Source organism: Ovis canadensis, chromosome 13 (genome assembly GCF_042477335.2).
Source record: "Ovis canadensis isolate MfBH-ARS-UI-01 breed Bighorn chromosome 13, ARS-UI_OviCan_v2, whole genome shotgun sequence".
Taxonomy (NCBI): domain Eukaryota; kingdom Metazoa; phylum Chordata; class Mammalia; order Artiodactyla; family Bovidae; genus Ovis; species Ovis canadensis.
The window spans coordinates 92,476,909-92,489,806 of NC_091257.1; the positions used below are offsets into that span (position 1 = coordinate 92,476,909).

General features: G+C 45.5%; 1 protein-coding gene across 3 annotated transcripts in view; it reads left to right on the forward strand.

Moving 5' to 3' along the window:
* Positions 1 to 12,898, forward strand: part of ARFGEF2 (ARF guanine nucleotide exchange factor 2) — an 83,624-nt gene that overhangs the window by 26,195 nt on the left and 44,531 nt on the right. The window contains exons 7-12 of one of the 3 annotated variants that reach the window (XM_069548770.1): positions 3,550 to 3,618; positions 5,440 to 5,591; positions 8,268 to 8,398; positions 9,582 to 9,816; positions 11,022 to 11,121; positions 11,830 to 11,969. In XM_069548770.1, the coding sequence (XP_069404871.1) occupies positions 3,550 to 3,618; positions 5,440 to 5,591; positions 8,268 to 8,398; positions 9,582 to 9,816; positions 11,022 to 11,121; positions 11,830 to 11,969 (827 nt within the window). The remainder of the gene's footprint in view (positions 1 to 3,549; positions 3,619 to 5,439; positions 5,592 to 8,267; positions 8,399 to 9,581; positions 9,817 to 11,021; positions 11,122 to 11,829; positions 11,970 to 12,898) is intronic. The other 2 variants (XM_069548771.1, XM_069548772.1) reach the window with 2 other exon arrangements.

Sequence of the window (12,898 nt, forward strand, 5' to 3'; positions counted from 1 at the left end):
TACTGAATGAATGGAGTGTGGGGGGGATTTGATTTCTAGAATATGGTTTTACAGAAACCCAGGAACCTAAAATTCTGCTCTAACACAGAAAGCTTTACACTTAGCACATTGCTGTGGATTGTGTTGCCACAAGGTGTAATACACCCCATGAGGCTGCTCCCAAGATCGTGGTCATCAGAGTGCCTCTGGGAATCAGACCACAAACCTGCAAGTGGTAGATCAGAGTGGAGGTGCCCCATCGCCCTTAAAAGGGACAGGCAGGCCTCCACTTGTCCAGATGTGGCTCTAAAGAAAGAACGCGTCCTTCAGGAGAACCGGATGAGGCACCTGGGAGGAAGGGCAGCCTGAGAGGCAGATGGCAGAGGTGCTGGCCGACAGACACAGCGCCCTGGGCTGGAGTCCAGGCTGCCGAGGCCCCCAGGGGCTCCAGTGCCTCTGTGACCAAGATGACCTGTCCAGCTCTCCTCTTGGTTCCCTCCCATAGACTGGCCATCAGGGAGGCCCTGCTGCCCCGAGCCGGTCACTGTGCCAGGCATGGTCCTTGCTCCCTGGGCACTCCACATGCGTTGTCCTGCTTCACTGCGAGCCCTCCCGGGCCTTCCTGAGATAAGGTGCCTCCTAGCGGAATCTGTGCGGATGACAGCTCACCAGCAGACCAGAGGATCTTCCTCCCCTTGGCAGATTTTCATCCCAGGTTGATAAAACTGATCATCTGTCAGTCTTATCAGCCCGTGCAAGAAGTGGATTGTATTGCTCTTTGTAAATTCACAAAATGAGATCTTTGAGCCTGCAACATGCTAGCTTCTGTGAACCTTAGGGCATGGCCAACAGGGTTCCCTGGGGACCTCACCCCATTTGTCCATTCACAGCCCAAAGACCCAACTATTCTTGTCAGTTTTTTAAAAATACAGGTTTATTGAAATTCAGTTCTGTAAATTCACCTGTTTAAAATGTACAGTTCAGTTCTTTGTAGTATGTTGCCACAGTTGAGCAACAATCACCACAACAGTTTTAGAGCATTTTTATCACACCCAGAAGAAACCCTGTACCCAAGAGTAGTCACTTCCCATTTTCTTTTTATTTTTAAGATTCTTACTTTTTAACTCCCAGCATTAGACTTAAGCATTTACACACATGTACAGCTAATATGTAGTATTGTAGGTATACAGTTACCAGTGTGCTCACAGATGTCTTTGCTCACTCTTTTTGTCTTGCATCCCATTCATTAAGGGAAAAACAGCCCAACAACTTACCAAGCCTGCAGCTTCTCTGATGAAACGTATTCATCGGGCTGCTAATTCTTGGGTGTTCACTGTGTACAGGGGACTTTGGAATGTTTAGTAGAGATTAGACCCTGTCATCACAATTCTATTAAATCATAGCATCAGAGAGTGTTGGAACTAGAAAGGAACTTAGAGATACCTAGACATGTGAGACATGTGTTTACCAAAGCATGATCTAGACGAGGTGATTTTAGATGGCTCATAGGTGAATGGTTTTTATTTTAATAGTTATACATGTGTTCTAACATGCATTAACAAAGTGTGATTAGTGTTTGAAACCTTTGTTTTGTGAATATTAATTATTGCTTACAGTGAGTTAAAGATCACTGTTTTATATGTATATATATACACGTAATATAATAAGTGGTGCATGAAATGGCAAAAATTATGAAGGTTGTGTGTGTTGTAGCCCCGCGTTCCGGGAAACAAGCTCACTCAGAAGGACAGTGCAGATAGTGGAGTGCAGTTGATTACACCGGCCGGCCCAAGGCAGAGTCTCCTCTTAGCCAAGGACCCTGACCAACATTTGTGAAAACCTTATATACCCTAAGTGTATAAGGTTCTCTGAAACTAGTCTGAACAAAGGAAAAAGAAAGATACAATCTTAGTTAACCCATGATTCATATGCCTTAAGCCTAGGTAGTTAACAGTGGACAGCCTAGGTAGTTAACAGTGGACAGTTATCAATAGGCTTGTGGTCATACCCCAGTAAACATAATAGAATGTATGATTCTATTTGGTTACACAGATAATTAGGGTATTCTTTCAGGTGATGGAGAGCCCTGGGGCTCTTCCTTCTGGGGGCCTGGTTTTCCTGTTGGTATGTCGTTTCCACAGATTCTGGGCATATAGCTCAAAGTCCACAGTCCAGCCCAAGATGGAGTCCTGCTTTCAAGATAGAGCTTGTTCTGTTTCCTTCTTCATAGGTAACACTGATCTAGACTGAATCGTCTTATTTAGATGAAGAAACCTTCTAAACCTTTAGAAGATTTTGCCTGTGACTGAGGGCTTTCCTAACCTCCATTCAAGTTCTTTTTGCCCTCTAAGGAGAACATTTGTTGTTGTTTACTCGCTAAGTTGTATCTGACTCTTTTGCAACCCTGTGGACTATAGCCCACCAGGCTCCTCTGTCCACAGGATTGCCCAAGAAAGAATACTGGAGTAGACTGCCATTTCCTTCTCCAGGGATTTCCCTGACCCAAGGCTCTAACTCCTGTCTTCTGCATTGAAAACCAGATTTATCAGCCCCATAAATTTAGTGCTTTCCAGTGTACAGGCTGGTGCACGAGTCTGGGCTCACTGAGATCATTCCTTTGATGTGTATCTCGGCTCTCTGGCTCCAGTCTCCTGTGTGTTCCTATCCTGCGTCCCCTCAGGGTGCACCCACTGGAGGGGGTGGCTGAGGGCTCCAGGACCTTTGTCTCCATCCTGAGCTCCCTCCGGGCCTGCCACAGGGGGCGTCTGGAGTGGTTTCAAGGCTGCGGCATCCTTTGTTCACTGATCTGATGTGTGGGCCGGCATTTTTCTTTCCCTTGGTTTAAGTGCCCAATGGAAATGAAAACACTTCCCTGTTGCTTCTCCAGGACCAAAAGCAGAAAATCGTGGCCTGATTGGCCACGTTGTTAAAAGAAGAATTTAAAGGATTATTTTGGTTTTCTTTAACATGATGGCCCTTAATATTTACTTCCAAAAGACTAGTCGAGTGCTTGTTTACTCGTTCTCCCAGAACTAGTTTTCTACCAAAACAACTGGTAGCGAGCCTTCTCCACTTAAACAGTTACCATCTTATAAAATAAGTCCATTTAGAATGTAGCAAGTTCCCAACTATCACGTGAGAAATCTCATGCTAAGTTCTGGGTTTACACTGTGGGAAAGAGAAGCAGCCAGAGGCACACCATTTACCAAAGCTCTGGGTATACGAGGTGAAGGGACAAGATGACGCTTCTCCTTTTGTTCTGTCAGAAACCATAGCTGGATAATATCCAGCTGCTGCCTGCAGCCCGGGGTGGTGGAGGGGCCCCTGGCTGGCAACTGTGACTCAGGAAGGAAGAGTGTCTAAGACTGTGGGGTCTTAGAATTCCACTGCTGCCCCCAAGTTTCCACATTTCCTGGGACATGGTCAGATTTGGCTTTGGAGAGGGCTTATTTGCACTCTTGCTTTGGACTGTGACTCTGGAGAACACTGACTTAACCTCCACCTTACTTCACTTTCCTTGGAAATACCCACATATATATGCTTGCATTTGTGTATTTGGTGTGTGTGTAGGGACTGAAGACGGAGCCCAGGAGGTGGTAAAGGAGATCTTAGAAGATGTGGTTACATCTGCAGTTAAAGGTGAGAACCAAGCACCCAGCCTCCCCTCCTCCTCGCTCCTCCACTCAGGTCCCCAGCCAGGTGTGTTAGTGGTAGAGTGCACCGCCGCCACCGCCTCCTGCACGCTCACGGAAACCGAGTCTGCCCATCTTTAATATGGAGTTTGGAAGTCACTTGTGACTCGCGATGGGGTCCGTTCTCCCTCGGGTTGGGTTCAGGATGCTCAGTCTGACAGTGTAGAGTTGGGTGTGCCACTGCAGAGATCCATGCCCAGTAGAGCCAGGTTTCCCAGGAGTGGGCGGGGAGCCCTGAGGCAGTGAAGTTTCTGGGCTAGACGTCAGTGTGTCCAGGGGACAGTCCCCACGTCAGCAGGTGTCAGATGCCCAGAGAAGCTCTGTTAGTTTTGTTCGACTTCATTCATAACTACCCCAGTTTTTGGTGTGGTTTCAGGGGAATTAACCTTGTATAGCTCAGAATGACTGTTAGATGATTTTTCCTTTTGTTTTTACTCCCAACTGTCAGGTCAGTGGTTATGTGCTGAACACTGAACTTCGGGGTCAGTAAACCATTAATGAGTTGAGAAGTCAATAAATTAGTGGTTTGTAATCCGTCTTTTTAAATGGGAGACAATAAAACAAAAATAGGTACAAACTGAATGTCTCCCTTGTAGTAGTGTTAAGCACTTTTCCATGAAACATGTTTCAGTGATTTATCTTTGTGCACACATGTATACCAGGTCCTGACTTTTAAAATGTATCTCTTAACGAGTGAGCATCAAGGTCAAAGAGTTTTGACCGACTGCTCAAAGCCCTGTCCTTTTGTTAATTTAAGGTACCCCCAAGCTATAGTCATAGATTTCATTGTTGGTTTAACTCTTTGTAGAAGTGTATTTAAAAATAAAGTGATTTTATTTCATACCTTTAGATTTTTCTTTCCTGGGGCCAATACATGAGTATATGAAGTCCTCACATGGTGAACCTTGTCTATCTCACTCATACTGTCTCCTCCAGCCCCTACCCTAGAGCTTGGCATATAGTAGGCACCTGATAAATATTTGTTGAATATGTTTCAGAAACCGTTTTTGAAGATTGTGCTACTGAGTTGTTTGGTGTCCCTTAAATAAATTAATATAGCAATCCACATGGTAAATTTCTCACAGAGTTCACCTGTTCTGCTAGTCATCAGATATGCTTTCTTTCATGAAATGATGGAATCCATTTAATTCTTTGTCTTTTCCTTTTCCACATGGCTGCCAGGAAGCTCAGATCTCCTTTTTTTCCCCCTCCTGTGACTAAGGTTTTCTATCATAGCTATCAGCCTCTTCATTTACGTGACTCTTGTTCTCTAACCCCTACATTAGTAACGCTTTCTGTGCATTTCTGTTTAGCTGCTTCTAATTATCTTCAGAAGTAGGTAGGGGTGAACAGGGCTGCTATATTGCACATTTCTGGAGGTGCCATTGACCCAGACTACAGTATAAAGTAACCTGGGAGTGGGGCTGTGGGTAACAGACACAGAAAGCCTGAAAGGGAAAAAACAGTAGCTTGGAGGTTATGTGAATAACTTCCTGGGACGTCTCTGTTTAAGACAACGTGCTCCTAATGCAGGAGGTGCAGGTTCGATCCCTGGTCAGGGAGCCAAAGTCCCACATGCCTCATGGCCAGAAAACCAAAACATAAAACAGAAGTAATGTTGTAATGAATTCAATAAAGACTTTAAAAATGGTCCACACCAAAAAAAAAAAAAAAACAACACTTAAAAACCCCAAAACTTCTTCTTGGTGTCAGGCCATCTTTTAGGGTAAGTACTGACTTGATGATGACTTTTGCATTGTGTTTTAAGAAGCAGCACAAAAGCACGGGCTGACTGAGCCCGAGAGGGTCCTGAGTGAACTGGAGTGCCAGGAACGTGCTGCCCCCCCTGCAGCTGATGAAAACTCCCAGACCAACGGGATAGCGGACGACAGGCAGTCCTTGTCATCAGCAGATAACCTGGTGCGTTGGTGATCTTCCCATCAGACTCCTTTCGATGTTTACTTTATCTGTAAGATGCAGAATTATATCTCTGTCAGAAGAAGCCAGTGAGAACCAGCAAGCCCTGTTCAGTTATTTAGTCATACCATCCTGGCCTGATATTCTATGTGTTCTTGAAACATGCTTGGTAATGCTGGTGGTATGTAACGTTGTTAAACCCTATTTATTCAGAACTTTTAAAAACTTAACATTTCTTGCCATTTTTCTCAAAATGGTATACATTGACTACAGAAAGAATAAGGGAAATACAGAGAAAGAAAAATAAGGAAGTAGAAGTCATCCATAATGTAACCCAGAGATAACATTTGTTAAGGTTTTACTTACACCGTAGATTTTTCTCTCCCTCCCTTGTTCAAACCACTTAAATGTAATAACATGATATGCATGCTGTTTTGTAACCCGCTCTTTAGATTTAAGGTACATTATGAACATCTTTCAGGCACCCTTAAGTGTGTCTGCTACATTATTTTTTTAGGTAGCTTTGTTGTTCTATTGAAAATGTTATGTATAAACATTCAAAACAGGAAGAAATATGATCTGAACTTGCCTCCTGAACTCACTCAGTCTCTCCCTTCTCCTTTGTGTCCCAACTGTTCAAATGATCACACACACACACACACACACACACACACACAGGAGCCTTTTTATGTATTTCTTTTTCCTATTCATCACCCTGTTTCGTGGAATTTTAGTTACTGATAGATACCTGTTTATGTACTGTATGTTTATCCACTTTATGCATAAAAATAATAAGATTTTCCCTACAACTATTCCCTACTCCACCCCACCCTGACAGTTGCCCCTGTCTCAGTCTGTTTAGGCTGCTTTAATAGAATACTGTATGCTGCTGCTGCTGCTGCTGCTAAGTCGCTTCAGTCGTGACCGACTCTGTGCCACCCCATAGACGCCAGCCCACCAGGCTCCTCCATCCATGGGATTCTCCAGGCAAGAGCACTGGAGTGGGGTGCCATTGCCTTCTCTAGAATACTGTATACTGGATGCCTTATAAACAACAGAAAAGTGTTTCTCACAGTTCTGGAGGCTAGGAAGTCCAAGGTCAAAGTATTAACAGTTTCACTGTCTGGTGAGAGCCTGTTTGTTTCCTGGTCCATGGACAGCCGTCTTCTTACTCTGTCCTGGCAGAAGGGGCAAGGGAGCTCTCTGAGGCCTGTTTAACAAGAGCAGTAATCCCATCCGTGAAGGCTCCACCTCACTGCCAAAGGCCCCATCTCCAAATTCCGTCACATTAGGGATTAGGTTTCTATATAAGAAATTCAGTGAGGGGCTCACAGACATCCAGACTATAGCAGTCCCCTTGGGGTTCTGTCATCCCCATTAAGAAGGCACTGGTGGGGGATGATCTGGGAGATTGGGATTGATGTATATACACTATTGATATATGTATAAAATTAGACAACAGTGAGAACCTGCTGTATAGCGCAGTGCTCTGTGGTGACCTAAATGGGAAGGGAATCCAAGAAAGAGGGGATGTATGTATACGTATAGCTGGTTCACTTTGCTGTACAGTAGAAGCTAACACAACCCTGTAAAGCAACTGTGCTCCAATAAAAAATATTTTTTTTAATGAATGTACATATATAGGGATGTGTATAAATTCACACATGGTATCTGTGTCACATATTAGACTGCAACTTGCTTTGTTCCCTCAACACTTTTTTGGACATCTTTTCACATCAGTAGTACGTATATGTCTAACTAATTTTTTAATGGCCATGTGAAATTCTATCATGGATTACCATAATCTATTTAACCAGTTCCCTATTAGGTTTTTGGATTATTTCAGTTTAATCACAGGAGACAGTTCTACAGTGAACATCCTTGTAGATAGATCTTACTCTTTTGTGACCCCGTGGACTGTAGCCAGGCTCCTCTGTCCCTGGGATTTCCCAGACAAGAACACTGGAGTGGACTGCCATTTCCTTCTCCAGGGGACCTTCCTGACCCAGGGATGGAATCCACGTCTGCTGCGTTGGCAGGCAGATTCTTTATTACTGAGTTACCTGGGAAACCCAACAGTGTTCTTAGAAATATCTTTTTTACCCAAACTAATATAATTATCTATATTTGTTTTGGGTTTTTTATGATTTAATCTTTGCTCAAAGGTAGTGGCACCCCACTCCAGTACTCTTGCCTGGAAAATCCCATGGGTGGAGGAGCCTGGTAGGCGGCAGTCCATGGGGTTGCTAAGAATCAGACAGGACTGAGCGACTTCACTTTCACTTTTCACTTTCATTCATTGGAGAAGGAAATGGCAACCCCCTCCAGTGTTCTTGCCTGGAGAATCCCAGGGACGGGGGAGCCTGGTGGGCTGCGTCTATGGGGCCACACAGAGTCGGACACGACTGAAGCGACTCAGCAGCAGCAGCAGCAGCAACATTTACATTTTAAACCGCTCACACCCACTTTTTGAAGGACTTGGAAGGAAGTTTTAGAATTGCTGTGACAACTCCCCCAGAAGCTCCTGTTTTGACATATTGTTTCCTCCCCCACATCCTTCACCTCCCCCAATGAGTAAATAATTTACATTTTCGTGAGATAATTACATTTCTTATTTTTGAAAAGAGTCATCCTTTTGTTTGGACCCTTTGATTTTTCTCATCTTTGTTCTGATCTTAGGAGTCGGATGCTCAGGGACACCCAGTGGCCGCCAGGTTCTCCCACGTTCTGCAGAAGGATGCCTTCCTGGTGTTTCGCTCCTTGTGCAAGCTGTCCATGAAACCCCTTGGCGAAGGCCCTCCGGATCCAAAGTGAGCTGACAGCAGTTCTTGGCCGTCTATAACCCTAATGATCCAGGAGGGTCTTAGGGGCTCCAAGAAACCCCACTGCCTTGTCCCCTGGTTGGTGTAAATGCAGGAATTTACAGGACGGTTTTACAGTGTGTTCAGGCTCATGAAGGTCCCACAGTCCTCTCATCATAGATTGTGTGCCCACCAACCAAGATTATTGGGCCCAGTTTTGCTTTCCTTGGTTTATATACTAAAAACAATCGTTCAGTTGAAAATTCACCCTCTTTCTCCTGACTGATGAATTTAATCATCTGAAGGTGAGAGTCCCCCACCTGGATGCATAGAGAACCTCAGTTTCTTGCCCTGAATGGAAACTTCTGTTTTCATGGATACAGATTTATGCCCCAGATTCAACCCAGAGAAGCCAGACCTTTAGAGTGAAGGATGTACCACAGGGAAGGTGGTGCTGTGGGGTGTCAAAGCAGAAGTTTTGGAGCCGCGGGGAGCTGCCTTCAGCCCTGGCTCACCTGAGACCAACTGCATGGGCGTAAGAGCTACGGAACCTCATCTGGAAAATGGGAATATGGAAAATCAACCCACAGGATCATTTACCTAAAATGATAGAATGATATCCCGAGCACAGGGCCCAGTAGTTCACGGTGGTTTATAGTCACAGTTATTGTCATTATTACTGGTTGCTAATTACAGTCCTCTTCTGCTGAGAATATGATGACCATTAGGGAAAAGTCTCCTGAAGGATTCCCTTTCTTTCCATCCCTGTGGGCAGGGATGGGAGCCTGAGGCAGGTAGATGAAGAGCCCTGTTCTCATTGTCTCTAAACATAGAGCGGGACAGACAGTCTCACATGATGGATGTGAAGTAATTGGTTCTGTTAGATTAGTTGCAGAACCAGGTTTCCAGAATCGGTTTGCACTTATTTTGCTCCTGCTGTATTTTCTGCTTTATGAGTGGGAGAGAGAAACAACAGTTGGCAGCTCTCGTTCTCCCAGGGCCTGCGGGTTCTGAGAACCCGCCTCATGCCAGCTGCCCTCCCTCTCTTGACATTTTAGGTGCTGTTGCTGATTCTTGAGTCCCCAGCTTCTGAGAAAATCCTCACTGATAGAGGAGTGAGACCTTGTTGAGAAACATCCTTTCTGAAATGTTGACTCTCAGCGCTGCCCTTGTTCTCTGCCTCCTCTGCCAGGTCCCACGAGCTGCGTTCCAAGGTGGTCTCCCTGCAGCTCCTCCTGTCCGTGTTGCAGAACGCCGGCCCGGTCTTCAGGACTCACGAGATGTTCATCACCGCGATCAAGCAGTACCTCTGCGTGGCGTTGTCCAAGAACGGCGTCTCCTCAGTGCCTGATGTCTTTGAGCTCTCTCTCGCTATTTTTCTCACTCTTCTCTCAAACTTTAAACTGCACCTGAAGATGCAAATAGAGGTATGGACTCCAAGTTGACTCTTTGGGGTTTCTTTTTTTGAAGTTTGATGACGCTTTTATATGATGTGTTAAATACTGGTGGGAGCACAGTCTACTTGCTGGCACCCCAGAGAACTTTTTGAGCAAGAGAATTCCTTTTCATAAAAAGTTACTGCCCCCAAATCTTGCATATGTGTGTTCACTCATTTGTGTCTGACTCTTCGTGACCGCGTGGACTGTAGCCCGCCAGGCTCCTCTGTCCATGGAATTTTCCAGGCAAGAATACTGGAGTAGGTTGCCATTTTCCTTCTCCAGGGGAACTACCCAACCCAGGGATCAAACCCATATTTCTTACATTGACAGGCAGATTCTTGACCACTGCACCACCTGGGAAGCCCCCAATCTTGTATACCTTTCATTATAACCAAAGGTTTAAATTGTGTGGTCTTTTGTTGGGCTCAATCCCCCAGACATGTTTGTTTAGCCTATAAATTGTTTGAAATAACTTGAATTAGTATCCAGACTGAGAAGTCAGGGACTTCCCTGGTGATTCAGTGGCTAAGACTCCGAGCTCCCAATGCAGGGGGCCTGGGTTCCATCCCTGGTCAGGGAACTAGATCCCATGTGCCATAACTAGAAGCTCGAATGCTGCAACGAAAGATCCCAAGTGCCACACTAAGTAAGACCTGAAGTAGCCAAAGAAATAAATATACATATTTTAAAAATCAGGAAACACGATTCTCCATATAAATCCATATTTCTGATTTCCTCTCAAAAACCCACAACTCCAATTCTGCCTTTCCACGTGGCAACTCTTGGCTTTTTCTCTGGAGCAACTGCGCACTCTGATGGGGCCGTGTTCACTGTGGTCCTGCCCTCCTCACTCTCCCACACACACTTGGGTTCCTGTGCTGGGCAGCCACCTGCACACACAGACACACAACTGGGCAGCCACCTGCGCACACACACACATACACAGCAGCCACCTGCACATACACAGACACCCCCACACCCCCCGGCCTCCCTCCACATATACACCCCTCTCCCCGGCCTCCTTCCACATACATCCCCCCTCCCCGGCCTCCCTCCACATACACCCCCCCCCTCCCCGGCCTCTCTCCCTGCTTTACTAATAGACTCTGCCTGCTTGTAAAGGCTTCAGGGGTTTTGAGCCCTAATTTAAGCTATTAATTGCTGTCCTCCTTTATCTTCTTCTTGTCGTATAGGTCTTTTTCAAAGAGATTTTCCTGAACATTTTAGAAACATCAACAAGCTCTTTCGAGCACAGGTGGATGGTCATTCAGACCCTGACAAGGATCTGCGCAGGTACTGTCTCCCAGAATGGGGCTCATCCTTTTGACTTACCCAGAAACACTTCTGAGGCTTTCGTTCTCCACAGTCCAGATGAAGACCTTGATCCCCTCCTTTTAATGTTGTAATGAAGTGCTGAGGAAACCATTCCCTTAAAGGCTGCTGCTCACCTAATGACAAGACTGTTTTGCCTGGGATTTTCTGACTGTAGCACAGAAAATCTCATGTCCTGGGAAACCTCCTAATCCTGAAAAACTGGGACACTTGTCACTGTCCACAAGCTGAACATGGTTTATAAGTCACAGAGTCCCAGGTCTGAGTGTCCTAACTCCTGACTGGGTGCTAAAGTAAATTTGCATTTCCCTTCACACCACCCAATAGTGTGATGATAAACTGAGCGTCTATTTGTCATCAAAGTAACCTCATCAGAGTTACACGGCTTTAAGAGTTGGATGAGGCAGTAGTTCTCCCTTTTTCACGAGGAGAGTAAGCTGTGAGAGTTTTGAGTGAGCAGCCTGAGATTTCAGTGAGTGCCAGGGCAGGCCTAGGAGGGCCTCCTGCATTTCTAGTCCTTCCATCACACACTTCCTGAGTGAGTGTGTCCAGCCTGAGTTACTAATTCACTGGGAAAACTTTTTGACCAAGGAATCTCATTTAATAAGGAAACATAGCTGTTCTCTGTGTTCAGTCAGAATTTCTAACATCCGTGTGTTATTTTCCAAGATGCCCAGTGCGTTGTAGATATTTACGTCAACTACGACTGTGATTTAAATGCTGCTAACATTTTTGAGCGCCTCGTAAACGATTTATCCAAAATCGCTCAGGGAAGAAGTGGACACGAGCTGGGAATGACGCCTCTGCAGGTAAAACCACTGAGAACATTCATGTATGTTTACAGTTGGTTCACTTCAGTGCCCGTTTGTCAAGCGCTGCCATGTGCCAGGCGCTGTCCTTGGTGCTGGGGATGCAGCAGTTAACAGAACGCAGACGCACACACCCACGTGCACAGTTGCTGTGGTCCTGACACTTAGAAGCAGACCGTGAAGAAGCGAGCTGCAGGGAGAATAAAGCAGGGACGATAGGGGTGTTGGAGGCGAGGGTGGGGCCGTCAGGGTCCTCTCCCTCAGAAAGTGACGCTTGAGCTGAGACCTGTAGGGAGCCTGTTCACTCTGTCACCTTTCCATAGATGGCGCGAACACAGGATCCCAGGCTAGAGTAAAGGCAAAGGAGATTGCTTCTTTCTAGATCCCCTCACTGTTCCCTCCCTACAAAGACAATAGGGTTCTTAACCTGAGGTCTCTGAAGAAGTTGGTTGGAAGGTCTGTGAGCCACCTGTAATCACACGTAGAGTGTTGGTGGATATGGGCGTTTTCCTTCAACAAAGGTCTACAGTTGTTGGTAGATTGCCCAGGGGGATCCAGACCATCTTAGATGCTATTTTGAGTCTAAAATGTTTGCAGTTTTTAAAAGATGATTGGCAACTCACATTCACATTCAGCTTTTTAGTTGAGAACAGTGCTACTTTTCTTTTTTTAAAATATTTATTTGTCTATTTGCACCAGGTCTGTACTTGAAGCATGCAGACTCTTTAGTCACGGCATGTGGGATCTAGTTCCCTGACCAGGGATTGAACCCAGGTCCCCTGCCCTGGGAGCATGGAGTCTTAGCCACTGGACCACCAGGGAAGCCCCGAGAAGTGCTACTTTAAAAAAAGAAAAAAAAAGAAAGTATTTTTATTTACCTGCAGAGTAAGCCTTAAGATGGAATGCTTTTGTGGATGTTCAGGGGATGA